Source organism: Mya arenaria, chromosome 5, assembly GCF_026914265.1.
Source record: "Mya arenaria isolate MELC-2E11 chromosome 5, ASM2691426v1".
Classification (NCBI taxonomy): domain Eukaryota; kingdom Metazoa; phylum Mollusca; class Bivalvia; order Myida; family Myidae; genus Mya; species Mya arenaria.
The window spans coordinates 47,124,210-47,150,559 of NC_069126.1; the positions used below are offsets into that span (position 1 = coordinate 47,124,210).

General features: G+C 36.9%; 2 protein-coding genes and 1 long non-coding RNA gene across 5 annotated transcripts in view; 1 reads left to right on the plus strand and 2 right to left on the minus strand.

Annotated features, from left to right (window-relative positions):
* Nucleotides 1-4,653: 4,653 nt before the first annotated feature.
* On the minus strand, nt 4,654-7,734 carry LOC128235751 (zinc finger MYM-type protein 1-like). The gene is made up of 2 exons (XM_052950550.1): nt 7,457-7,734; nt 4,654-6,712 (listed from the first exon to the last, which is right to left on the minus strand). The coding sequence occupies exons 1-2, from the start codon at nt 7,732-7,734 to the stop codon at nt 4,654-4,656; spliced, it is 2,337 nt and encodes a 778-aa protein (XP_052806510.1).
* A 5,061-nt stretch (nt 7,735-12,795) lies between these two features.
* The window catches only part of LOC128234179 (zinc finger protein GLI4-like), an 83,294-nt gene continuing 69,739 nt past the window's right edge, over nt 12,796-26,350 (minus strand). For all 3 annotated transcript variants that reach the window (XM_052948237.1, XM_052948236.1, XM_052948238.1), the window contains 6 exons: nt 22,792-22,959; nt 22,413-22,508; nt 20,549-20,734; nt 20,115-20,232; nt 19,719-19,820; nt 12,796-18,575 (listed from right to left, as the gene is read on the minus strand). In XM_052948237.1, coding sequence (XP_052804197.1) covers nt 16,258-18,575; nt 19,719-19,820; nt 20,115-20,232; nt 20,549-20,734; nt 22,413-22,508; nt 22,792-22,959 — 2,988 coding nt within the window. In that variant the 3' untranslated portion in view covers nt 12,796-16,257. The remainder of the gene's footprint in view (nt 18,576-19,718; nt 19,821-20,114; nt 20,233-20,548; nt 20,735-22,412; nt 22,509-22,791; nt 22,960-26,350) is intronic.
* LOC128234180 (uncharacterized) lies at nt 23,288-26,126 on the plus strand. Its single transcript, XR_008260898.1, has 3 exons — nt 23,288-23,409; nt 24,104-24,141; nt 25,798-26,126. It is a non-coding gene; the product is annotated as an uncharacterized LOC128234180 (long non-coding RNA).

Here is a 26,350-nt window from a genome sequence, read left to right on the forward strand (position 1 = left end):
GGAAATGATGGTCATATCAGGAATAACTCACTCAAACATTGTTTGCAGACAAAGTGTGTCTAGAAGAAAAGAGCAAATTGTAGTTGGCAGTCACGGTGTGTCAACGGTAATGCCTAGAAGAACAAAGTGAATTGTTGTTGGCAGACAAAGTGTATCGTAGGTTATATCAGGTGAACAGCGTAAAGTCGTTGTTGGCAGACATTGTTTGACTTAGGTTATATCTGGAACAACAAGAGTAAATTGCTGTGGCAGACATGGTGTGTCCTAGGTTTTATCAGGAATAACAGAGTAAATAAAACAGAGTATTTTTTGTTGGCAGAAAAAAGTGTGTTGTAGGTTATATGTGGAAAAACTAAATAAACAATTGTTGGCAGACAAAGTGTGTTAGGAGCTTTATCAGGAAGTATAGATAATATAGGCTCAGGTTTTATCTGAAAAAAAGAGAGTATAGAGTTGTTGACAGACATAGTGTTATATAAAGGTTTTATTTAGAATAACATAAAAATCACAAAAAATTGAACATAGTAAATTGTTGTAGGCGGACATATTATGTCTGGAACAACAGAGTAAATCGAACAAATCGAGTAAACTGTTGTTGGTAAACCAAGTAAGTTGTAGGTTATATCAGGAAAGAACACAATTAAGTACTGCTGGCAGACACAATGTGTCTTATTTTATATCTAGAAGAACACAGTAAATTGTTGTTGGCATAGCACGTGTGTTTTATGTTATATCTGTTAATATTATTGTTGATAGACAAAAGCCTCAGCCAATTGTATAAAAGTTGGTTAGATTTAACCGCTGGTTAAAGTTGTCCAGCAGCAGCCAATTGTATAAAAGTTGGTTAGATTTAACCGCTGGTTAAAGTTGTCCAGCGGTTAAGTTTAACCAAGTTGGCCATTTTATCCAAACCGTTTATCCGTTTGTATAAAGGCAGAAAATGCGGCGGCTAAGTTAACCAACTTGGACAACTTTAACCTAGCCAAAACTTCATAAAAATACCCACAATGCACTGGTAAACAAGGTTCCGGTCAGTGCGTGTTTACCGCATTTTTCTGTTAACATCATAGACTTGTTTGGCATATACAACGACATTACGAAAAGGTTGTTGAATTTTAATGAAAAAAAAATACCCATCAAATCCATTACACATCCAATATCCATTAAGTAGCGTAAACATGTACCTATTACTTTAATATACACCAATATATAGGGCTTATGGTGTACCTTTGAAAATGAAAATGACAAATGAAAATCTAATATAGTAAACTTAGTACCAATTTAATAAAATCGCACTTACCTATTTCAAGTGCATATTTCCTCTTTATAGAATTTTGTGCATCGGCAGATTTAATGACAAACTTCATTAAATCTGCCCAGCATATTAAAATGGTAAATATTCAACCAAATACCTGAAAAAACTGTCAACAATGTATACGCTCCTTCTGTCAAAAATAGTTTGATAAATATTACACATGCAACATCTCAACGGATAAGCTCATTCCGGAAACAGGGGTATTTAACTTTTAATGTGCACAATATTGTTGATATTGCATCAAATAAAAATGCATGAGCATGCAAACATCATTCATATAATCTTCTTTAATATACCGTAACAAGTTTTAAGTGAATACCAGTGGCCAATAAATTGTATTTGCTAACCCGAAATAAAAAGTGTCACTTTCATTAAAATGCAATGGCTTCGTCCATTTAAGTGTGTGTTTTTTGTAGAAGATGCCATCTACGGAATGTATAGTCAGTTTCAACTTTGTCCTTGAAAAAATCAAATGAGTTTTGTATGGGACCATTCCTTTTGATACTAATTTAATATATTTATCTTGTTTTTTATATGTTGACATTATATGTTATTCAAAGTTGACATTAAAACGTTTAGTTTTATATGTTATTCAAATTAGTATTATTATTCAAATTTAAACTCATTTATATTATAAGTGACTTTTGGTATCAGTATCAGTACAGAGAAATTATTAGTTTACAATTTAACCCTCTCAGCATAATACAATGTATTATTAATAACTTATTCTCTATATGGCCTTAGATAAACCATTGCGTGAATTCATTTCCACTTACCAGGACCACAAAATCAACAGATATGAAATATAATTTATTTTCTTTATTTTCATAAAACTATGTAAATAAATTCAAAGTCAGTGTGTAACAACACACACATGTATTTAAGATTAATAAAATCTTTAATGTTAGTGTTGAAGAGACATGCAAATTTATTTTACAAACAACAAGTCAATAAAACCACACTCTAGCAATAATGTATTTATTTTATCATATTTGTTATAAGATTTTTTTTAAAACCAACCATTCATCATTTATACAAAATGTTCGTTACTATCCCCCCGCCCCTTCGAAGAAGAGGGGTATATTGCTTTGCACATGTCGGTCGGTCCGTCAGTAGACCAAAGCTTGTCCAAGTGATAACTCAACAATATCTGGACGTATGGTCATCAAACTTGACATGAAGGTTGGGTCTGACCAGTAGATGACCCCTATTGACTTTGGGGGTCATCTGGTCAAGGTCAAGGTCACAGTAACCTTTAACGCATAAAAGTTAACAAATCTTCTCCCAGTGAAATCTCAACAATGCCTGAATCTATGATCATCAAACTTGACATGGAAGCTGGGCCTGACCAGGAGATAACCCTTATTGATCTTAGGAGTCATTGGGTCAAAGATCAAGTTCACAGTGACTTTGAATGTGAAAATGTTTCAAATTCGACAATGCCTGCACCCATGGCCCTCAAACTTGTCTTGGAGTTGTGTCTGACCTGTAGATGACCCCTTATGATTTTAGGGGTCATCGGGTTAAAGGTCAAGGTTACAGTGACCTTGACTTGTCAATGCCTGCATCCATGGTCCTTAAACTTTACATTTATATTTTTGGTGACCAGCTGATGACTCCTATGGGTTTTGAGGTCGTAGAGTCAAAGGTCATGGTCAAAACACACTCTATCCTCAAACATTGAATGGTCATAATCTTAAAACTGCCTCAACGGCATCCAATGTCAGTGACAAATCAGCTGTCATTTCGGTCCATGCATATTTCATACAATTGTCAATATAATCCTGACAACATGGCGCTCAAGGGGGGGGGGGGGCATAATGTTTGACAAACATCTTTTGTAAAAACTATTTTTACAGTAAATGCAGTCCTGTGTCAATATAATTAATGTCAAATACTGTTGTTTATTTTCCAATTCAGCCATTAACTGTCAAATGAATAGTTTACAAAGAAAATCATTAAGAGTGAAATTTAAATATAAAATGACTATTTTGGTACATTCCAATTAAAAACAATAATCAAACTAAACATTGTTTCAACATGACAAGTGGTATTTATTATTTCTTTTATATAACACTCCCCATTAGTATGATAATTTGAATTGCAAGAAAAAGATCTAAGATATCAAATTTGATGGATAATATAATAATTAACAATAATCATTTTTTATTTAACCCTATCAATACAAGATAGGACGTTGACAATTAAGCCCTCTGGGAGCAGCAATTTGAAACGTTTTCTATTCCTCTCATGAACTTTTAAGTTCCTGTTTGTGGTGTTTCCTAAAACAGGAGTCTGTCAGATGAACTTGGTCATCAAGTGGCTAGTACCGCTACACTCTGAAGAATAGTAAAATGAATATTTTAAATCATAACAATCGTGTATGTGCGTTTAAATAGGCATTTGAACATATTTTAAAGGTAGATGAATGATATTTTGCCAATGAAGGGAACGCCCCTTTAAAACACCATGAAAACTAAACTATATAAGTTACAAGAACTGGAATGTCAAAACATGATTTTAATGCAACAGAATGCAATTTGGTCTCTATAGTACTCAAATGTTCAAATTTAAACTATTTAATAAGCAATAAAGCAGAAGTATAAAAATCCATGCTTTACATTTGAATGTTCCTGTAAAACTTTCCCTTAAGTGGAGTATTCAAGACAATTTGACATCAGGCAGTCAAACAGACTTACAAACAGATATTCAACATATTACCCATAACATGTGATAGGGTAGGCATTCTTAATAATTCCTATTAAGTATTGCTCTCACTTTATTTTATGATATTTATGTTCATTGTTATCAATGAAGGTTGAATTATGAAGAAGCCAATTATTATATATAAATATAAATGTATTTTCTTTTATTCAAATGACTGTACTGAGTATACTGCTATATTTACTGAAATATGTTTTCAATTTCACAATATAGTTTTGTTAACAATCTAACCTGATAATGCTATGTATATCCTTACTGCTCGTGAAGTATTAGATCTGGTGTTGGTTCCATTCCCTGCTGTAGCAGACATATATGTGTAGAACTTATCAACACTGGTTCTTCTGACTTTGGATGGTAAAACCACTCAACTGAAACATACATTTATTATATACAATACAGGCGCGTAGCTGGATCAAAATCAATGTGGACGCCCATTGAGGCGGCGAAGCCGCCGAAGTGCTAGGGGGGTCTGGGGGCATGCCCCCCCGGAATTTTTTGAAACTGTTGAATGTAAATGGTGACATCTGACGCATTTTGGAAACGTATTATTGCCTTAAAATACTGAAACAAATTTCTCTTTTCACATCTGATTTATTTATTTGTGAACACATTCATTAAACAAAGTCAAGCCTTCGGCTTTTGCTTCCAGCGAATTTAGACACTACCTGGTCAATGTCAATGTTAACATCCCGATATACGTGCATCAGGGCAAGTACTGTCATGCGCTCTGTCCGCATCGTCGACCTCAGGTAGGTTTTCACCCTGCGCATAACGCTAAAGCTCCGTTCAGCAGTAGCAGATGATGCCGGCATGGTCAGAAGAATGGTGAGTACTGTATAAACTCCCTTGTAAAGATCCGGATTGGTTGATGCTACAGTTTCACCCAATGTGCTTGGTTTGTCATTTTCATCCATCAATTGCCATCTAGCCTTCCACCGCCTAACCTCGTTATGGAATGACTGGTTTCCCTGAGGTAGGTCCACCGAATACCCCGCAAAAATGAGATCCACCATTCCGTCTGTGCAAAGGTTCAACTTGGATGGAATCAAGTACTGTGCACGGAATCTTTCCTCGGCCACAATCAATCTGTCGCTAAGTTCTTGACACAAATGGTCCAAGAAAGGGAAGTAGAGAGCTCGCTGCCAATACTGTTGTGGATCATTGGCCGGTGGGTTTGCCCGGTTTCGTTGGCGTTGAGCAAGACGGGGCATTGAAGGTTCAATCTCAAATTCTGCTGCAATATCTTTAGCGCTCTGAAACAATGCTTCCCAGACATTAGGGTCTGCCCTTTCGTTTTGAAACTGGCGGATGAGGGTTTGACTTTCTCGCGTTGCCTCAAGCAAATCGCAGTCGACTGCCTGAAGAAGATAAGACAACGGAACTGTACTTTGCATAACGTGCTCAGCAACGACCAGTCCGATTATGAAGTCAAACTTCATGATCGACGCCAAGTGTTGGCCTGCCTTGTCATCGCCATCCTCCTGTAGCTGTTCAAGGGCATGAACAACAACGCTGTATGCTGACTTGAACGTTGAGAGGGCATCGGCTCGGCTAGTCCACCTAGTTTCACACAGAGTTCTCAGTTTGGTGCGTTTCTTCAGCTTTTCCTGTGCGTCTTGGTCAGCAGCAAGTTCATCAACAAAGAAGTTTAGTCTTTTGGCCGAATAATCAAATGCAAACCCTACCTCTTGCACAGTTGTCATCACTGACCTTATGCATGGGTCCTTGCTGCTATGCATAACTGCTAGGTTGAGGCAGTGGGCTCTACAGTGTACATACAGCGCAGACGGCACCCGTTGACGAATTCGTGCCTGTACGCCCCTGTGCTTTCCAGACATATTTGCGGCACCATCATAAGCCTGAGACCGCATCTTATCTACTTCGATTCCATGATTTTCAAGAGAGGTCAAGAGTAGTTCTGCAAGTACCTCGCCAGTTGTTCTACTTGCTTGAACAAATCCAAGAAAATCTTCACGGACTCTAAATTGCTGGGAACCGCTTCCACGTTGGACAAATCGCAGACACACGGACACCTGTTCTTTTGTTGACTTGTCGGTCGACTCATCGGCTATAAGAGCGAAACAGACTGCATCATTGCATGCCTGCACAATTTCGATCTGTATCTGCTCAGCACACAAACAGATCAGTTCATTCTGTATGTCGGGCGATGTGTATGTTGCCCTACGATTTTCTGGAACATTTAGATGCTGTGCTAGGATAGGGTCATCTGCTGCCTTTGAATGCAGTATGGCTAAAAAATTGCTTCGTTCTTCTGTATTACCTCTGATAGCGATATTTTGCTTACCACAAAGGACGATTACTTCTATAATTTTCCTGAGAATATGGCGGTTCTGCTCCACTAGGCGTCTGTGACTGTCCGATACAGAACTTGTGATGGGTTCCATCTTACCTGATTGTATATCAAGAAAATGTTCCGCCATAGCTGTAACATTGTGATGGTTTGACTCTGCTAATTCGTGCCTCTTGACGTACTTGGCTAGGTTGGACCAATCCTTCACTGGTGTACTGATGAAAGTTTTCTCCTTCGCATCTTTCCGTCCAAATACGAAACAGGGGGCGCAGAATAAGGCATCTGTAGAAATCGAGTATCTGAGCCAGGGGTGGTCTGTCAACCAGCTTGATGACAGCTTTCTCATTTTCCCATGGATGCTTCTACAAAAGAGAAAACAAAAGATGTATTAGTTGACCTGGTTCTGACTTCTATCAAGGAACAGTTTTCACCAAGAAGTGTCCGGTAAATTGTATTATAAATTTACCAAAGCTCTTTTTTGATGCAACTACCATAACCTATAAATGTTTAAAATATAATGCAACTAGGGTCTACACTATTTTGTTTACCTAACCCTGTACCTGCTATTCGCGACTATTCATGCTTACTCAAACAGCTTGAATCCAGACCAGACGCCGAGTATCTCATCTGGATCCAAGTTTTTTTTAATACTAGAAAAAGGGTATACCAAATTTGAAGAAAATCGGACGATATTTAAAATTGAAGTAGACGATATTTTTAGCAGACGACAATTTTCGTAGCCGCCCGGCTAAGGGTAAAAAGCATGACTAAACATATATGTTACATACTTAACTAATATCGACGACGTGATCGAGATTTAAAGGTCTGTCAGACTGGGGGCGTATTCATAAAGCTTCTTAGGAAAATCTCAAATTAGAGTGATAAATTCAAAGGCAGATTTCTCGGTTTTTACCCACAACACTTCAATGAAATTGTGTATGCTCAAATGTTAAACAACGTTTTACACAAGCATGCCATGTTGCAATGAAGTATAATTGAAAATAAACTGGAAATTTGCATTTTAAATTTTTACTTGAGTTGGGGATTTTTAAATCTGCGTGTCACTTAATTGTATTTTTTTGCATTCAAAAGACAACACAACCTACCTTGAGGGAAAGTTGAACATATGGCAGTCAGTCCATGTGTCTTTCAATATCGACCATTTCCACTTTGCTTCAAGTTCTCCACTTGCCGCAGTAGCTATATCAGGATATGAAGGACCACTGTGGGTAGACTTAACTGGCTGAGCCTGTCCAGGTTTGGTGCTGTCAGATTCTGTGGCAGATAGATCTAGGTCCATGCTGTTTGCATGCTCCGAAGGTGCCGTGCCGGTTGCTTCTGGGCACGCAGTCGCTGTCGCGGTTTCAAACATCCGCTTGAACATTTTGTCCAGTGTCATAGGTTTTGTTTTTTTCATTTTTTACAACAGCCCGAGGACGACCGCCATGAATTAATAAAATATTAAAAATATATTGACGTCACTTTCATATGTAGTGGATGACATCACTAGTTGTGACGTCAAGGTTATGACCGCATAGTATGACACAGTTATCGACCGGGTCACCCAGAGTGGCGTGTAATTGACCTGATGTGCCGTTTTACTTTAAGTATTACACACTTTTTTCGTTTAAATTATTAAAAAAAAAAATACTTTTATTTATTCAATAAAAGTAAACTCGTGAAAATAATGTGCACGCCCGGGCGTCTTGGCGTAAAGGCAGCTACGCGCCTGCAATAAGAGATAGATAATGTATCTGTCTTTTTATCTATAACATGTTATTTGCAGGATACAGTTAGGTCTCAAATCACAAATAGCTTACATTTAGTCATTTATATCACGCACGCAAGCACGCACGCACGCACGCACCCACACACACACGCACACACACTTCTTTATGTGTGGTGAGAGTGGTCTAGTGGTACAGGTGTCCGCCTCTCATCCAAGAGGTTGTGGGTTCGATCCCCACTAGGGGTACTTTCTCATGGCCTCTCAAAAAGGACACAGTACTGGTTTCTGCCCAGGAAACGGACTCGAGAGTGATCTTATAAGCTATCAGCTTTCGTCTCAATCGAGCTAAAATAAATTAGTATAAACCAATAATATAATTACATACTACTGAACAGTAGCAATTATCCTCCTGTGTGCCTCAACCAGGGTGTATTGAAAGAAAGTTGGAGAAATAGACTTTAGAATGGGTAAGATTCCTTGAAAATGACGTCATAGCTGTCAACTTCTCAATGTTTACACGCGGTTTAGTTTGATTGTAAATATGTGGAAATGAAACAAAATATGTTTAAAGCGAGGGTGTATCTATACACAGTAAGGGCGAGACCTGCAAGCAATTGTTGGTCTCGACCCAGAGTCGTGACTAGTGTAAGATTATGGAATAATATGCACACAATAACAAGGTAAATATCGTTCTCAAAATGCAGCTTGTTGTCACTGTTTTTGTTTCAAGATTCCTTGGATAAGTTTTATGCATAAATTGGGTCACAAATAAGAAATTGTTTTTTTCTTACCTCTAAATTCATCACTGTCATGGATATCGATGTTATACCATTTGTTTTTTATTTAGGCAGAGTCCATGTGTCTGTAAAATCGTTGAATTAAGTTTGGAATCGAGCTTGTTTATGTCTGGTCCGCCATCTTTGTTTTGGATAAGTCAGTTAACCATACTCCCAGTGGTCGGTTAAATATTGTCCAAAAGTTAGCCGAATCACGCGCTGGTTAGGATAACTTATTTTTTATACAATCGGTTTACGGATAACTTGACCAAACCAGGGAGATAACCAAAAGATAACCGCTGGTTAGGACTTATCCACGTTTATACAATTGGCTGCAGTTAACTTTAACCAAGTTGGCCATTTTATCCAAACCGTTTATCCGTTTGTATAAAGGCAGAAAATGCGGCGGCTAAGTTAACCAACTTGGACAACTTTAACCTAACCAAAACTTCCTAAAAATACCCACAATGCACTGATCAACATGGTCGGTTAAATTTTGTCCAAAAGTTAGCCGAATCACGCGCTGGTTAGGATAACTTAATTTTTATACAATCGGTTTTCGGATAACTTGACCAAACCAGGGAGATAACCAAAAGATAACCGCTGGTTAGGAGTTATCCACGTTTATACAATTGGCTGAGGGTGTCTATGGTTATATCTGGTGAATAGGGTAAATTGCTGTCGGCAGACATATGGCGTTTTTTTGTTTAGCTTCGCCAGCAACACAAAAGGGTATGTACTTACATGCAAGTATGTAATAATATCAGTGTTTGGAGGCAATTTAAGTGCGGGTTGCAATCTTTGTGTTCGTAATAATTGAAGGGATTAGCTACAGTAAAAGAAGGCTTTACTAATGAATTGGTCAACGAACAGATTTTTTCAGGCATGTTTCTTTCTCTTTGAGAAATGAACTTGCTATTGTCTGTGTCTTCTGTGGCCCTGCTTGTGGGTATCTCAGGACCTGTTTTCATAAAAACAGCGATGAAAGCACGTGCATTTCTTTTGAAGTTAAAAACCAGACATTATTTTTTGTTCATTTTCAAAACGATTGGGTCAATAAAACATAACACTTGCTTCCAATTTAGTTATGTACCTTGTTAACGAACAAGGGCGGGACAAGGATTTGACGTTAGAGGGGGTGTAACTTAGGGGCGTAACCTTTTGACTTGCATCTCTCCCTCAGAATAGACATTTCTTTGGATTAAAGTATTAGGGTGGGGGTACTGCCCTTTGGAAATTTTGGCCTCTGATGCAAAACATGGACTACTCGGTAAAATAGGCATTGTAACAACAAAGTAAGCTGTTCTTAAGTGTTCATCTCATACAATGTATGTGCTGGTATCAGAATTGTTTCTTTTATCATCCCTTTTCCAGGAACAGACCACATTTGCTACGGGAAGAAGGGGCGGAGTGCCAATAAACCGGGAAACAGGATTTATTTCAGATACAATAATCTAATTAAATAAACAATAAACACGAATTCGATGAGCTATTTTCTGATAGTGGATAAGCATTGAATAACAAAATGTGCTAGGCTTGAAAGTACATGTACATGTAAAAAGGACTACGAATGATATACACATGTATCTGATATAAGCAAGTCGCTAATATAACGGATACATTATGTTGAAGGTGACAGCTTTGTAAATTGAGTATATAAAGTACCTTTTGTTTACAAAAGGACAAATATTAGGATGTGGTCAAGTTTCGAAGCAATACTTTACTTTATAACAGTGCTGTGACGGATCAGTAGTCTAGTGGCAAGTGACTTGATTGTCATCCCATGGGTCCGGTAGGCACGGTTCCCCCACCTTCACATCGTCTTCTGAGATGGACTTTAAACTGTCGGGGTGCAGTGTGTCAGTGCTGTAGACATAATTGCACTGTCATACGTTAATTGAAAAAACATGGGGGTATAAAAAAGAGAACATTACATCCTATGTCACCGAACTTATTTCGTGTCAGTAAGCCAGATTTCTACGTATTCACGTTTACAACGATGGATTTTAAGTTTGAAATACAAGACCACAATTCCGCAAATAATTCTTTATATGCAATTTCCTTGTTATGTAAATACCTATTCAATGGCCACATGTTACAATAATCAACGCATCCATTTTGCGTCGTAGAATCTCGTATAAACACTTAACGGAGAGACAAACTGCTTGGTAGTGTATCATTACCATTTGTTCACTTTTGGGCTCCATATACGATGGTCAGTTTAAGTAATACAGTTGCATTCTTATGAAGTTGTTTATTCAAAACTATAGCAGAGGCTGAGCGTTATGAGGAGGGTTTCAAACAAAATATGCGTTGAATGCTTTATACTCAGTGACCCTAAGGACAACAACTATGGGGTTAATAGCGAGATCTGGCGGCCGTGATCGAACGCAGTCAAGATTCGACGCCAGCAAACACTGAAGCGAAGTTTGATAAGGATAAGATAACGAATGCGTAAGAAATCCGACTCACAATTTTGTAAATTTTGAATGGTTGAATGTTTGCGTATTTTATTACTTTAAAAGGTAAGCTTGGACAATTTTAGGGGGATCATCTAGTGCATATTATTTTGGTATCCTTTGAACTGATTTTGTGTGCAGAACAAAATAATGTCAAACATACTCCGACAATTTAATAATAATGTTTTGGGTCTTCAAAGGTTGCAAACTATGCCATTTACATCCGATGTAGTAATGTTAAGCCTGCTGGACTTTCAGCCAATTATTTTACATGCAATCTGTATTAGTAATCATCGAGCAAATATATCTTTCAAATGTTACCAAAATTGTATGGAGTTACCAAACATAAAAAACTTGTGTAAACGTTACGTTAAGGAGCGGACATAAACGTGTGACGCCGTGGACGATGACGCGGGTGGGGACAGGATAACATGATCCGTGTGTCTGCCATGCTATGCAGGCGACATGAGAGAGTCCATACTTTATATTAATGTTTGTCATTATAACAAACTGATCTGCTTTTGTTGACGCAAAGCGTGGATGCATTGGGCACGTGCAATCTTGTTCTCTTCAGTCATGAACATAGCAACTGTATGCTGCTGCACCGATGGTGGAGAGGGTAAGGATGGAACAAAGGAGAGTAGGAAATGGAGAGTGCAGGTTGACGTGTCATGTTGTATAATTATTTACTGCTCTTTGCATATACACGATCCCATATCATGCAAACGGTGTTATTTCATCAAAAAGTTGTCTTCCGAAAAGAAACTCTCCAGTATACCCATTAGATTTGATTCATCAACTATTTGTTTATTTTAAGAATATCTAATTAAAAAAAGTTATTTACAGTTTCCTACACATGTACTTGAAATAAATAATTTAAATATAAACAGGATGGGATTCTACTTGGGTGAGTAAGGGAAAGACTGGTACTTTGAAGTTTTTAATCTGTGAAATTCGCTATGTGTCTAAAGGTTAAATCAGAATGCAAATACCTCTACCGTAGATGCAATTCAAATCTGTTTTATGAGGCAACATGTTTAAAGCTTAAAAGTAACTCTTGAACATTCTCAGTAACTGCTTTTAAGAAGTGTTGACTACGACTGGTATTTCAGGTTGATCAAGAAGCCTATTTATTGTGCACCAAGAGGGCTAAGTGTATACAGTCGACCTTCGTTTGCTCGAACTCCTAGGGACCGGCGAAAATACCTCGAGCCTCTGAAAAATCGAGCCAAGCGGGAACGCTTACATTTAGTATAAAGAAATAGGTCCTTTACATCCAGTTTGAGCCAACGAAGAATTAGAGCCAACAGGTTTTGACTGTACCAAGTTTCATGCGATTATTATGAACTCTACATTGGCAACAATGAATGGCCGAGGTTAAAGTATTTCAGCACAAGGTCATTTAGGCTGTGACAATACCTCAACATTTTTTTTAAGAAAAAACAACAACAACAGACCAGAGAAAAAAAGGAAAATCACAATTTAAACGTATATAATGTTTATTGCTATGTTTTACATCTAGTTTCAACAGATACATATAAATGCAATTTAGAACCAAGTCGGTCACTAATATAGAATTCACGGACATAACGGGGTGATTGAGACTAACATGAACGGGTGATGGTGGGATTCTAATGTACCACTCAAACTCTGCCAAGTACCACTCAAACTCTGCCAAGAACGGTCTAAGTCGAGCAGTTCGATTTATTTCTATAATAACATAAACAAAATGAATACAAATATTCCTTGTGAAATTATATGGTCTGGTTGAAACCATTGCTTTAATGATTATCTTTTATTTATTCTGACAGTAATGTTGTAACCAAAATGTAATATTTATTTACAGGGAAAATGATTCCTCAAATGCTTATTCACTTCTTGGCAGAATTTAAGCAGCACTTAAATGATAATCTAAAATAAGTGAAGATCATAAGTCTGAACTTATGACTCCATTAAAGTATTTTGGCTTACAATAAAACAGTAAACAATATGTCCTTTGAGTAAACAGTAAATGCCAAATAATCTGGGGGCTGTTTCATCAAGATCTCTAGGAGCGCTTTCGCACCTAGGAGCAATTTCCTACCTGTGAACAATTTTGTAACTAGGAGTAATTTTGGATCTACAAGTATTTTCGGACCTGGGAGCGCTTTTCACTGCTAAAAGTCTTCTAGGTACTAAAACCACTTCTAGTATTCTCCATGAAATGCCCACCGTGATATCTTCATCAAAGGCATATCACAAGTATATATAAAATGCACCAAAGGTCAACTCTTAATGTTACGAAAAGTAAATTCTAAAAACAGATATAAAATACTTTGCATGTACGAAAAACAGCGTATTAAAGGCACTTGAGTTGATCCTGCATGTACAAGTGATGGGGTATAAATGCATAAATGTACAAAATGCACCAAGTTGGAAGACACGAGTATCACAATAGTTAAAGCACTTTCCGATGCAGAAAACTACCTGCTTTTCAACTGTTTAGCACTTTCTGCTAACATATAAAAGGCACAATACAGATCTATGTAAAAGGATTATATGGTTTGACATTGAGGAGTTAAGAAATAAATCTGTTTACATCGTGTAGAACATTACTTACACATTTTTTTATATATAAACATGTTTTATACCATATCTTTATCAAGAAAGTTTAATCAAAGGTGTCTTCAAGCCTTTCATCTGTGTTTTTTTTCCCAACTTTTTGGAGCCAAAATTTGACCCGATTCCCAAAGCTAAAACATACTTGTCCCCAATTTCACAAAATTTAATTCCAAAATTTATTTTTGAAAACAAGAAAAAACAACAACAAACAATTAAACCTATTTTTGTATGCAAGAGTTACCATATTGTATTCTTAAAGAAACAAACATTATTCCATTCTTTTATCTTTTCAAATACTTATTCTCTTCTAGGGAAATTTTTTATAAAGATTAAGGCACTGATATTTTCGATGATATGTGAAAAGTACATGTATTGTGCTTCAGGGACAGATTTTATAGAACATATAATCAATTCCAAACTTAATGTCAATTCTTACAAAAACAATTGATAGATTAAAAGAAGTGTAAAAGTTTTTTTAACATAAAAATGATCTTCTCAAATCAAAACGTTAAAAATCTTTTAAGAAATTCTGAAGATACTACAATATTAGTTGAAATTATTTTTTGGACAACAATTGTGAACCACTCTCATTGGCCCTAAGATATGAAGAAGATGCCGTCAGTATTGGTAAAGACCTGACTTAAGATGTTTCATGAAAAGTCCTATTACTCCTCCTATACATGTTTCATTACCGTACTGATAAGATCTACCGTATTTAAAATTGTTTGATTATTTGATAAAATCTCAATTTATACAGAAAACAAAAAAACAAACAAAATAAGACAAAAACAAATAACATTCATAAGATCATGAAATTTTCAAGAAAACAACCTAAACATGAATGAAAAGAAAACAGTACTAGTATATTCTTAACTTTTATAACATGAGATTCCTTATGTTTAATCTCATAAACTTCATAATCGCATGCATAACACAAAAAAAGAAGAAAGAAAATCTTGGAATTTCATTCCAAAATTCCCAAATAATATCTGAACTATTGGCATGAAAATCAGTGAGATTCAAGTTACAGATTGCACGCAGTTTTTATTCCGCAAATTTTAAAAATTTCCATAATCAATCTTATATTTCGGAGAAAATTACGTAAAAATACATGAAACCTCATTGCGCAAAAATTATTAAGTCATGTGTTCTGATTAACAAGATAATAATGTTTAAAATCTCATGTAATAGGTATGTATATCTTCTGTGGTTCTATCATAATCAAATGTACGCTTAATGTGTTGTAACTCGTAACAACACACACACTAGTATCTTTAAATTCACTTAGAACCTGTGCCTAACAAACAATAAAAACTTGAACACAATAGAAATTACCGGTAAAAATCTCAGTCCACAATTGCAATGAATATGTACACCGATATAACATTGAAGTCTTCAATAGTAAATGCAGTTCAAGAATTATTTACAAATTTTAATAAGTTCCTAAATAACAATGATCATCAAAAATAACAGTTTTAATTGTATTATCAATACATTAACCACGTACATGTACATAAACCTTGATGTATGTCGGTCTTGAACATTCCATTAACAAGAAAGAAGCCCTTCAATGATGCAAACAACATATCATATTAAAACAAGAGAGTCGCGGAATGAACACCAACGCCCATCTTTTCTTTTCTTTTTAAGTAAAAAAAAAGAGCATAACTTAAATTATTATCAAAGCCAGAGTTATGGGCTTTGCTGGACATATCAGTCATGGAAATTAGTCTTTTTGGTGAACAAGCCTGAGTTTGTTTATTACTGCTTGGCATTACATTTTTGAATGACCTGCTGTATAAAACCCAGACATTGTGCAAGCCCCGAAAGCATTTTACAAGTGCAGGGCTTGCAGGCTTGTACTTATTTTGACCACTGACATTTGCATATTGTCTTTGGCAACACTTGTACCAAGCTTCATTCCAATATCTATAATTGTTTTTGAGTTATGGCCAAAGCTAAAGTATGCACACCAATGACTTCTGAAATACCCAGGCTATGACAATTCTTAAGACTTTTTTCATCGAAAAACAGACAAGCTAAAACGATATTTAACAACATAAAATTTGCACATTTTCAAAATTTACCCATTAATCTGGATTTCAGGCCATTTATTCATATCTAACTCCTGCTTATATAAAGTTCCTTTTTCCTCATTCTTATTTTTATTTAAATAATGTATTTTTTTGTTTTTACTGATTATTAAAAAAATGATACACATATTGATAGAATGAACTTGTATATTTAAGTATGAAAAATGGATAGAAATAAGATCTCAAATTGTTTGAGGTAAAAGCTTTGAACACCAGCAAAAACAAAATGCATGAGAAAATGAGTTCCTATCAATGTCTTCTACTAAAATATTTGTTTTCCTCTGCGAGTTGCAGCATTGTTGAGCTCATATCGTTCACCACCATATTGGACGTGTTCATCAATGCGGCACTATATCGAGACGCTTGCGAATTTGACCTGTTACTCACAGCTGACTGACTATTATATACATTCATGTTTTCCTGTGATATAGAATTGATATTATCCATAAAGTTCTCCGCAGATATTGAGTTTAGGTTATCCATAAAGTTTTCGATAGGTGGCGCCTCAGGCTCTTGTCTCCGTTGTACGATATCCGTGGAGCTGGTTACCTGGTTACACCCGGGGGACATCTCAAGCTTACTAAACTGAGACTGCTGCTCCCTTGTGCTTTGTTGACAGTTTGGATTATATCCCATATTGTTGGCAGGTCCATTAAATGGAACGTTTCCCATGTTGTTATTACCCATGGGGTTTAAGAACTGTTGTTGATGCTGCTGCTGTGGCTGTTGTTGTTGCTGATAAAACTGGTACTGCTGCATTGTCATTGGCCCGTAGCCGTAGAACATTTTATTTGGAAAGTTACCCATCATATTCATGTTATAAGGATTATTTTGGTTCGACTGTTGTTGCTGTTGTTGTGGTATTTGTTGTTGCCCAGGAGACATATGTTGTTGTTGATGCTGCTGTTGTTGTTGCTGCACCATCTGGTTTCTATGTGCTGCCTTCGCTCTGGGGGGAATTTGAGATTGACTTATATGTGGAACTTGAACCTGTGGACTCCGGCGTTCAGTTTTTGTCACTGGGGGTGGGTGGGGCATGTTAACCCCCATAGGATTATTGTTCAATCTCATATTGGGTGCTTGATTTATTTGTGATTGGTTAATCTTATGATGGTTGTGAGGCACATTCTGGTTGGACTTTGGTGTAAGGGGTGGGTGAGGTACAGAGGTATTTGAAGGTACAGGACTTGACATCATCGGATGCATCCCATTGTTCATGTTCATATTATTTGACATGGCATTCATCTGCATGTTTGTGTTCATGTTATTATTCATCCAGTTTCTGTGGGGCATGCCCCCATCTTTTCTTTGCATGTGAGGTGGCATATTTCCACCAGGAGGATGGGACAGATTCTCCCGCGGAGAACCCAGCGCAGGAAAAACACTTGGGGATTGGGGCAAACTGTCAATATTTTGTCTCTGCACCCATGCTGCAGTGTTTTCCCGTGATAACTGCTGTTGTATAGTTAATGGTTCACCATTGTTCATCCTTGGCGCCTGGTTATCCATCCCAGGATTAGCACAGGAACCTGGGCCTCCTAATGCGCCAGGCATGTTAGGATTCCCACAGTAAAAGTTAGGAGGCATTCCTTGCATAGAATTATTTCCTGAAAACTGGTTACCACTGTTAGATCCATCATGAGAATTCTGATTAAATCCAACACCAAGAGGCTGAGAAGAATTATTCACACCATTTCCACCATGCATATGGCCACCATGTTGTAAGAAACTAATCTCTGACTCTGTCAATGCATTAGGATCATAAGAGTACAATGAATGATTTTCACCATAACGCTCATTGAGAAACATCCTCATTTCATCGGGAATAATCATATCTTCACTATCCTCCAGCATTTTCTCCTCTAATCCCGCTTCATTGTCAGTATCCAAAAGCTCAAAATCACTAGGATCTGGGTCAGTGGCTATGCTACTCCGTGATGAATTAAACGAGCCAGACTTGTGTCGTAATGACTTCATACCCTGAGGGGGAACTGGCAGAGGTTTACCCATGTTTAAGCTATGGAATCTCTGTATCTGCTTAGCAGATGCACTATAGTTCTGATCCATGGCCCTTACCGGGTCACTGGCCCTTCTTGCATCCCTGTTCAGTTCATGTGGTAATGGTGTCCGGGACGGAGTGCTGGTTGAGCTATTACGCGCACTACCTATATCTTGCCTCGCAGCAAGGAATCTCGCTATTCGCTCCTGTTGAAACTTTGTGCTTGGTGAACACATGTTCATAGAATTGTTTGGCTGCACTTGCGGAATACTGGACTGACTTCCAAGGTTGGTTTTCTGAAACTGTGCCTCCATGTGGCTCATGTTAGCACTACTGTCACTGTTACACGAGCCTCGTGCGTGGTACGGCCGATTCCCAGATATGTCATACTCGTACGGAGAGTTGGTAATACTGAGACGATTGGTTGACACTTCGCTGCTGCGTCTACTGGAGGCCAGACTACCGAAAGGGTTGGGGCTGTTGTCAGAACGTAGACTGCTGAAGCAGGAGCTGAGCGTGCTCGTATTGCTATCACGACGTGAACGGAAGTTGCCACTGTGAGATTCACCTGAAAGTAGACAGGACATTTATTTGTTTGGTACATAATCTGTCCAATAAAATTCAGTTGTTCAAAGAAATAAGATCATAGCAGGTAATTGGTTGCTGGGCTTGTCCCTGTCCTTTCATTGCATTTTCTATGAAAGGTTTGTCACAAAAAGAAATACATGATTTTTAAGGGATTTGTTCGTATATTTTTTTTTAAATATAAAGAAACCACACAAACATGTTATGTTTTTTAAAAACCTTTATATCTAAACATTTCGGCATTATGCCACAATCAATGGATAAATTTACAATCTTAGAAAGAAAGTGACGTCAACGTTATTTTTGTTAATGTAATAAGTATCACTTATAAATTCATACATATATCCTCTCACAGGCTGTTTTTACATAAATCATTATGAAATCTCAAACAATTGCATTGTTAACTAGAAATGTGTCCATAGGACACGGATGCCCCCACTTCGGTTTTTTGTCACAGAAAATAAGCCATAATGATTTTTGAAGTATTTTTGGCAAAAAAGGGCCGTAACTCCTAAATGATTAAAGCGATTTCCATGACTATCGAACTTGATCAAGATATTATGGTCACAAACATGTGTTTAAAGTTTGGTGAGGATTGGACAAACAGTTTTCAAGAATTAGATCGGAAACAATCTTCGGGACGTATTTTTCAAGTCTTTTTTTGCAAATAAAGGGCCGTAACTCCTAAATGACAAAAGCGATTTCCATGGCTATCGAACTTGATCAAGATATTATGGTCACAATCATGTATGTAAAGTTTGGTGAGGATTGGACACATACTTTTCAAGAATTAGATTGGAAACATATATTTTTGAAGTATTTTTGGCAAAAAAGGGCCGTAACTCCTAAATGACTAAAGCGATTTCCATGACTATCGAACTTGATCAAGATATTAAGGTCACAAACATGTGTTTAAAGTTTGGTGAGGATTGGACAAACGGTTTTCAAGAATTAGATCGGAAACAATCTTCGGGACGTACGTACGTACGTACGTACGTACGGACAAGGGCAACCCTATATGCCGCCACTTTGTGGGGGCATAAAAATTCAACATGGAATGGATATAATACAGCAGCAAAATATATTTGTAGACTATTTGGATACAGAACATATGTGTATGTATTACCATGGAGATCAGAGATACGTTTGCTGGTGTGGTTGGGAGCCGCCGGTGGTTTGAGATCAGTGAGAGATGTCTGTAGAGGCCCGCTGCCATCCTTACGTACTTCTACAACACAGCCAGAAAAACAATGAGAATGTGGAACAATGCATTCATGAAAATTTGTTCAGTGGAAACCTTAAAATATAGATTTAAGAATAATGCAAAATATGCCTCCATAAGTCTGATGATACAATTTAAGAGATTTGTGATCGCTACTGATATCAAACGCTTGTACATTAATGATGAGTAAGTTTAGGAATAACGAGTTATAAATTGAAATCATTACATGTTCTTTGAGCAATTCAGCATAATTTATTTCTTTCTATATGCAAATGAATTATTTGGCTTAAAGCGACTTACTATTATGTCCGACAGGAGGTAGAAGAGCAAGGTTTTTCTGTAGATGGCGTTTCTGGAGGGTGCGACTGACGTTGACTCGGTTCTGGCGGACAACAACAAGGTTGTCTGAACCAGGAACCTGAAGCAAAGAACAGAACTTGTTTAATGAGCTTGATAAGAGCAACCAAAGTTTAAAATAAGATTTGCTGCCAAACATTGCACTTTCTTCACATTTTTCAATAATGGCCATGTTCAACTTTCTATAAAATAATTAATCTGAGATGTTATTTTTTGAGTTGTAATTAATAAGTTTTTAAAATTAACATAGCAAACATTTTTGAAAAGGATAAAATACAAAGGACAATATAATATTAATCTGGGCATCCAAAAACTCATAAAGATTCCTAGATAAATAGATAAATGAAACCAAAATCATAACAAACATTTGCACTCACATCAGCCTCGTCAGGCTCAGGTATGTCCACATCCTCCTCCAGCTCCCCACCCACTCCTGTCACCATGGTTACAAGGTCATCAGAGGTCATATGATCCTCAACTTCCATCTTCAAGTTGTTTGTGACATTCACCTCTGGGCTGCTCTGGGGACTAGGGTGCTGCTGTATTACCGAGCCCACTGTATCCTATGGATAAATAATGAAAATGATAAATGGGCATTGCGTCATATTAGTTACCATGGTAGCAAGGTCCATAGAGGTCAAATGATCCTCCATCTCCATCTTCAGGTTGTTTGTCACATTCATTGCCAAGCTGCTCATAGGACTAAGGTGCTGCTACACTACCAAACTCATTTTGAGAAACAATGAAGCAGATGATATTTAGTGCTTATCTGATTTTCACAATGTGAGGGGCATACATATATCTTAACAAATAGTAAGGGTTCACATACATACTGAGTTTAATAATGGTTACAAACAAGTTAAACAAAAGGTTAAAATCCATATTTAGTCAAATAATCCAACAAGAATATATCAATCAACTATTTCAAAAGCTTTTTTTAATTGTAAAATAGAACTGCACAGTGCAGAGTTTTTAAAAATATATATATAGGGAGCAGGACTTCTAAAACTATGGAACCTCCCCCCCCCCCGAAAAAATAAATAAATCCCCCACTCATTTATAAAGAGGAAGACCTGCAATGTGGCAATTCGTAAGAGGGCTCTAGAGCCAACATAGCCGATTCGGATAGTCAATGATACAAGTTTAATTTAAATGAGATTCTCATCGAGTTCTGCGGCGTTTCTAACAAGACAGACTGCGATTGTTATTAACTGTGGCTGTCAGGAGGGTGTCAGACGACAAAAAGTGAAACAGTATTATGTTTTATTTGCTTAATGCTTCTTTAGTGGGTCAACATTCAACTGATAATCTTGAATAATAATATATATCTAGATTTATAATCGGGGCAACAAGCTTAAAGTGTGATATCGACAACGATTTTTCATAACTGCGAATAAATATGACGTTAGCGGCGGACTCAGCTGTCAGACTATGTAGTTAATCAAGCGTATCGCTGTTGATATCCTGTATATTATTAGGTTAATTAATTCGGTATTTTAATGCTTTCACTTATTAACAATGACATGCATTTATCTTTAAAGCCATTTTTAACCAATGGTTCTTTATAACAATTTAAATTTAACCGTTTTTTAATCAACAAACGGATATCATGTTATGATCGACGGCGACATAGCATATTGCCATGTGAAAATATGTACCGATTATTACACTTAATCAGGATAGCTGCAAGCAGATAATTAACACTTGGTTTGTTTAATTGCGTCTTCTGCTAATACCAAAACACGTGATTGGACCGATTGCAAGCGTCTGCTAATTCACAGATAGGCTAGAGAGTGATCAGCGTAGCGGAAAAAGCAGCTGGTTGCATCGGTCTCATGGTAACCAAGACACTTTTATGACCTATTGGATGTAGTTTTGAATGTGTGAATGGCCCATAAATGTTTGTGTATTACAATTTCTACAACTTTTACTGACTACATTAAGTCGTTTTGGACCGATTTTTATTACACTTCTTGAAACTGAAATCGGTCTGGCTTGGTCAAAATCGGTCCAGACCGGCAAATTGCCAGTTTTTAGAAGCCCTGATAGGGAGTAAAGCATCAAGACATTATAGATTTTTGACAGGATTCACAGTAAGGAATCAAGACAGTTCAAAACTGCCATAAGACACAGACACAGTACAGTTTCAAGACAGTATAGAGACAGTACAGTGTTTTGAGAAGATGCAGAAATAGTACTGAGTTTAAGAAGATAATGAGTGACTATAAATGTAAGCCCTACCTGTGAGCTGCGCCTCTCCCCGCCGGCTATCTGTGTGGAGCCTACTGACGTACACTGTTCCACCTGGGCTCGTCCCTCCTCTGTGTCATCCTTTGGCTAGAGAGTAAACAAATTCATTATTGTTTTAACTTTTTACAAGGATATGTGAAATACTCTGTTGTCACATGCATTTCCCATCTCGCAAGGACAATTGCTAGCACTACCAATCACTAATCAAAATCTTGAAATATTTTTTTACTGTGGTATTAGTTACATTTTAACTGAAAGCATGTTATCCAGTACAACTTGAATTAAAATATACAGGACAGCTGCAGAGAAATTCAAATCCATTATTATAACCCTATGACCATACAGCATGTGTCAAACCCTAACCCATTACCTGGTCTGGGTCTTCTTTTCTCTCCTGTTTACAAGACTGGGTTCCCTCCCCTTTGTGCTTCTTATTTGCGTAAAACTCTGGCCCATGCACGGTCTTAACGTGCTTACGCAGGGAGCTTGGGTCTGTGTAGCGTTTGGTGCAACCTACAGCCTTACACACGTATGGTTTCTGTAAAGTAATGCAAAAAAAATATTTTACAAATCTGCTTCATGATTATTTAGGGCTGTTCCAGGAAAAAAGGCCTGGGGGGGTCGGAACGAAACCGAATTAAAATTCAGTGGGTGGGGGGTGCAACTAGTGTTGAAATTGTCTTGTAGGTGGGTAAATTTCAAATTCCAATTCCGTTGTTTGGGGGGCAAATTCATATTTTAATTGTGTTGTTGGTGGGTCTTTTCTTCGTAAGAGCCCAAAAATGAGGTATAAATTTGTTTTAAAATGACATTTTATGCGTACTTTGCGCGATCGAAAACGGCATTTTGGTACGAAATAAACGAGTCCGAATGCTATTCTCACGACGCGGCTATTCTTACGGTAACACCATGGAGGCTATGAGTGTTTCAGACGTGCGCCAGTTTTTGATGGAGCGTAACCTAAGCTCGCTAACCACGACCTTTGAAGGTATACAGATACAATCATGTCACGTTGCCGCAAAAGTAAATGGCAAATATATATATCACCGCATTTTCTGTACAAATGTTGACCAAGTTATGATTATGGCTATTTTTAGACAATCATTACGTCATCAAAAGGGAAGATGGCCGCATACGTATAGGCGGGGAAAATGTAAACAAACGGGACAGCAAAAACAAAGTCACTAATTACGCTTCAAAAACATGATTTTTTCATATCAGTTTCATTTTAACATGGGTAAGACGCGTTACTTTGTATATTTATCGAGCTTTTGTGATAAATTACAGTTAGTGAATCGGAACCGGCACTGAATCTATTCCGGGACACTTAATCACAAATATAAACAAACAAGTGAAAAATGATGCATAACAACATAAATACTTTATTTTCAATAAATCATAACCCAAAAATCTTCAAGTTAAACAATTTTCGTTTGTACAATAAATAATGTGATTAAGTGTACCGGAATAGATTCAGTGTCGGAACCAATTCACTAACTGTATATTAATTTAAGAGGACAGCATTAGTTAAGTTCTGATAACCGAGATCCCAAACCTCCCATAACTAAGGTAAAGGTCACTTGTGTCAAAAACCATCCAACATTTACTACTTGTTGGTTATTCTGATAGCTTAAAAGGCGGCTGCTATAGTGCTGAAATATTTACCGTTTACTTCTTTACAGCTCTGACACTTACATGTAGAAGAAAATTAGTCTGACAGGTAATAACTGTGTTGTACCCTAGATTAGAAATGGTGATGGAATGCTTTTAAACCTGTTTTTTTTCTGTCTTTCAGTGGTGATGGAATGCTTTTTAACCTGCTTTTTTTCTGTCATTCAGTATCTTTAGTTCTTTTTTCTGTTCAAAGATGTATTAACTCAAATGTATTGGTATAGATTTTTTTCAACTTGGACCTAGGTGCATGAACTTGGCAATCAATTCAGAGTTCTCACATGTAAATCATACCATCACACTCGTAATTAACTTCTTAGATCCCTCTTTGCACATCAATCACTTACTGACTTAAGTTACTGTATATAATTTATACTATACTGCACTGTCATGACTGCATTTTCTGTTAACAAGTTTGTCTACAGCCACACTCTTTAAACTTAGAAAGCATTTTTAATGAATCTGGAATTGTTTGAGAGAGATGTGTCTGTTTTTTTAGAAGTTTCTGTTAAAGTTGCCTGAATGCATTTGACCGGACCAAAAATATGTTTTACTAGACCAAAAATACCATTTTGTGCTACCTTGATATGAAGTTTTTCGTGTATGCATGAGCGCTGCATTAACATTTGATTCATTTTCTATATGGTACCATGTATTATTTTTTCTATACTGCCAGACAAAGCTACTCTAAGCCAGAGAGTCAAAAATTAAATTGGGCTTGGGCGTGTTGATTTTATCTTTTGGAATATACATGTAACTGCATTAGCACAATGTTTATGCTAATCTTACCATGCTTATTGCAAAATAGATAAAGAAGTGCTTTACCAAATATTTACTTTTAGAAAGACGCACAAAGAAAAATTCTGATCTCATTTTAAGTTTAATGACCTTTCATAGGCCTGGACTTTGCCTTATGCCAGGTTGTCTCTGTGAAGAGGGATAGACTTGGCTGCCTAGTCAAGATTTCTAACAACTGTCACACAATAGAATTCAATCACAATCTTTAAAATTTGCAGACGCTGCTGCTCAAGTTTAAGTTGAAATCTGGCTCCGGCTAGTAATGAGTAGTAATAAATCTGACAGAAGTTGCATATCCAAGACAAGAATGAAAATTTATACTGTGTTGAATTGCATAATTATTAACCTGCTGCATAAGAGCTTAGTGTTAAGGTATGACAGAGATGAAACCAATATAATGAAAATGAATATCAGCGTTCTAAGGTTCATGCTTGATACGGAAGTCTAGTAATACAAATTGGTATTTTGCCCTTTAATAAAAAATACAAAAATCCAGAGAGTTTCATTGTACATAAACCACCACTTAGTACATACAGCATTTTGTTGAAGGAATTACCCACTTGCATGAAGCCCGAGACAAGTAAAACTTCTGGTGTAATAGTCAATTTAAGTTTCTCTTGTCTGTCAAAAGGGCAAGTGAAAAATATGAGAAAAATCCTTTTAAAACATTTTACCTGATCAAAATTTTTGCACAAGATGCATCTTCCGGTATTTTACAAATTATATTGCATTATTCATGCAAGTCAAAATTGATTCGAGCGAGTACAAATCCCAAGTTGTCTGTCCAAATAGGCAAGTACATGTACAATAATGTTATATTGTGAAGTCTCATATCCAACATTAAGGCACAATTGCCCAACCATTTTCTAGAGAACATTAATCAATTCATGTATTTATCTCATTTCAGAAAATCTGATTGATGGCGAAGCATTGCTTTCTGTGATGGAAGATCACATTTTGTTGAAGGAATTAATACCTGAAGTGGGGTTGAGAGCAAAACTGAGGCGTAAAATAAAAAAGAAGACTTGAGAGTTTTACTGAATGACATGAACAAATACTAATTTCAATTGTGTTGTAGGGTGGTGTTGAGTTTAATCTAAATGTGGTGCTGGTGGGTCTATTACCTATTTTAATTCTGTTGGTGGGGGGTGTAAAAGCAGTTAAAATTGTGTTGGTGGTGCCCCATTTTTGGACTGTCGTTCTTGCCCCCCCAGGCCTTTTTTCCTGGAACAGCCCTTAGTAGAAAAATTGACTTCATGATTATTATTCTCTGGCTTCATATAGATTTGTGATGTTACATTACATCTTTCAAAACCATTTTATTTGTTTCAAATGAAACTATTTCTATGTCCTTATCATTTTCACTTAAAATTCATCAAACCTTTTATCATTTCCATTGACTTACAGGTATTAAGACTTATCTACACATATGTATTAAAGATTGCATGCAGTTTTTTTAA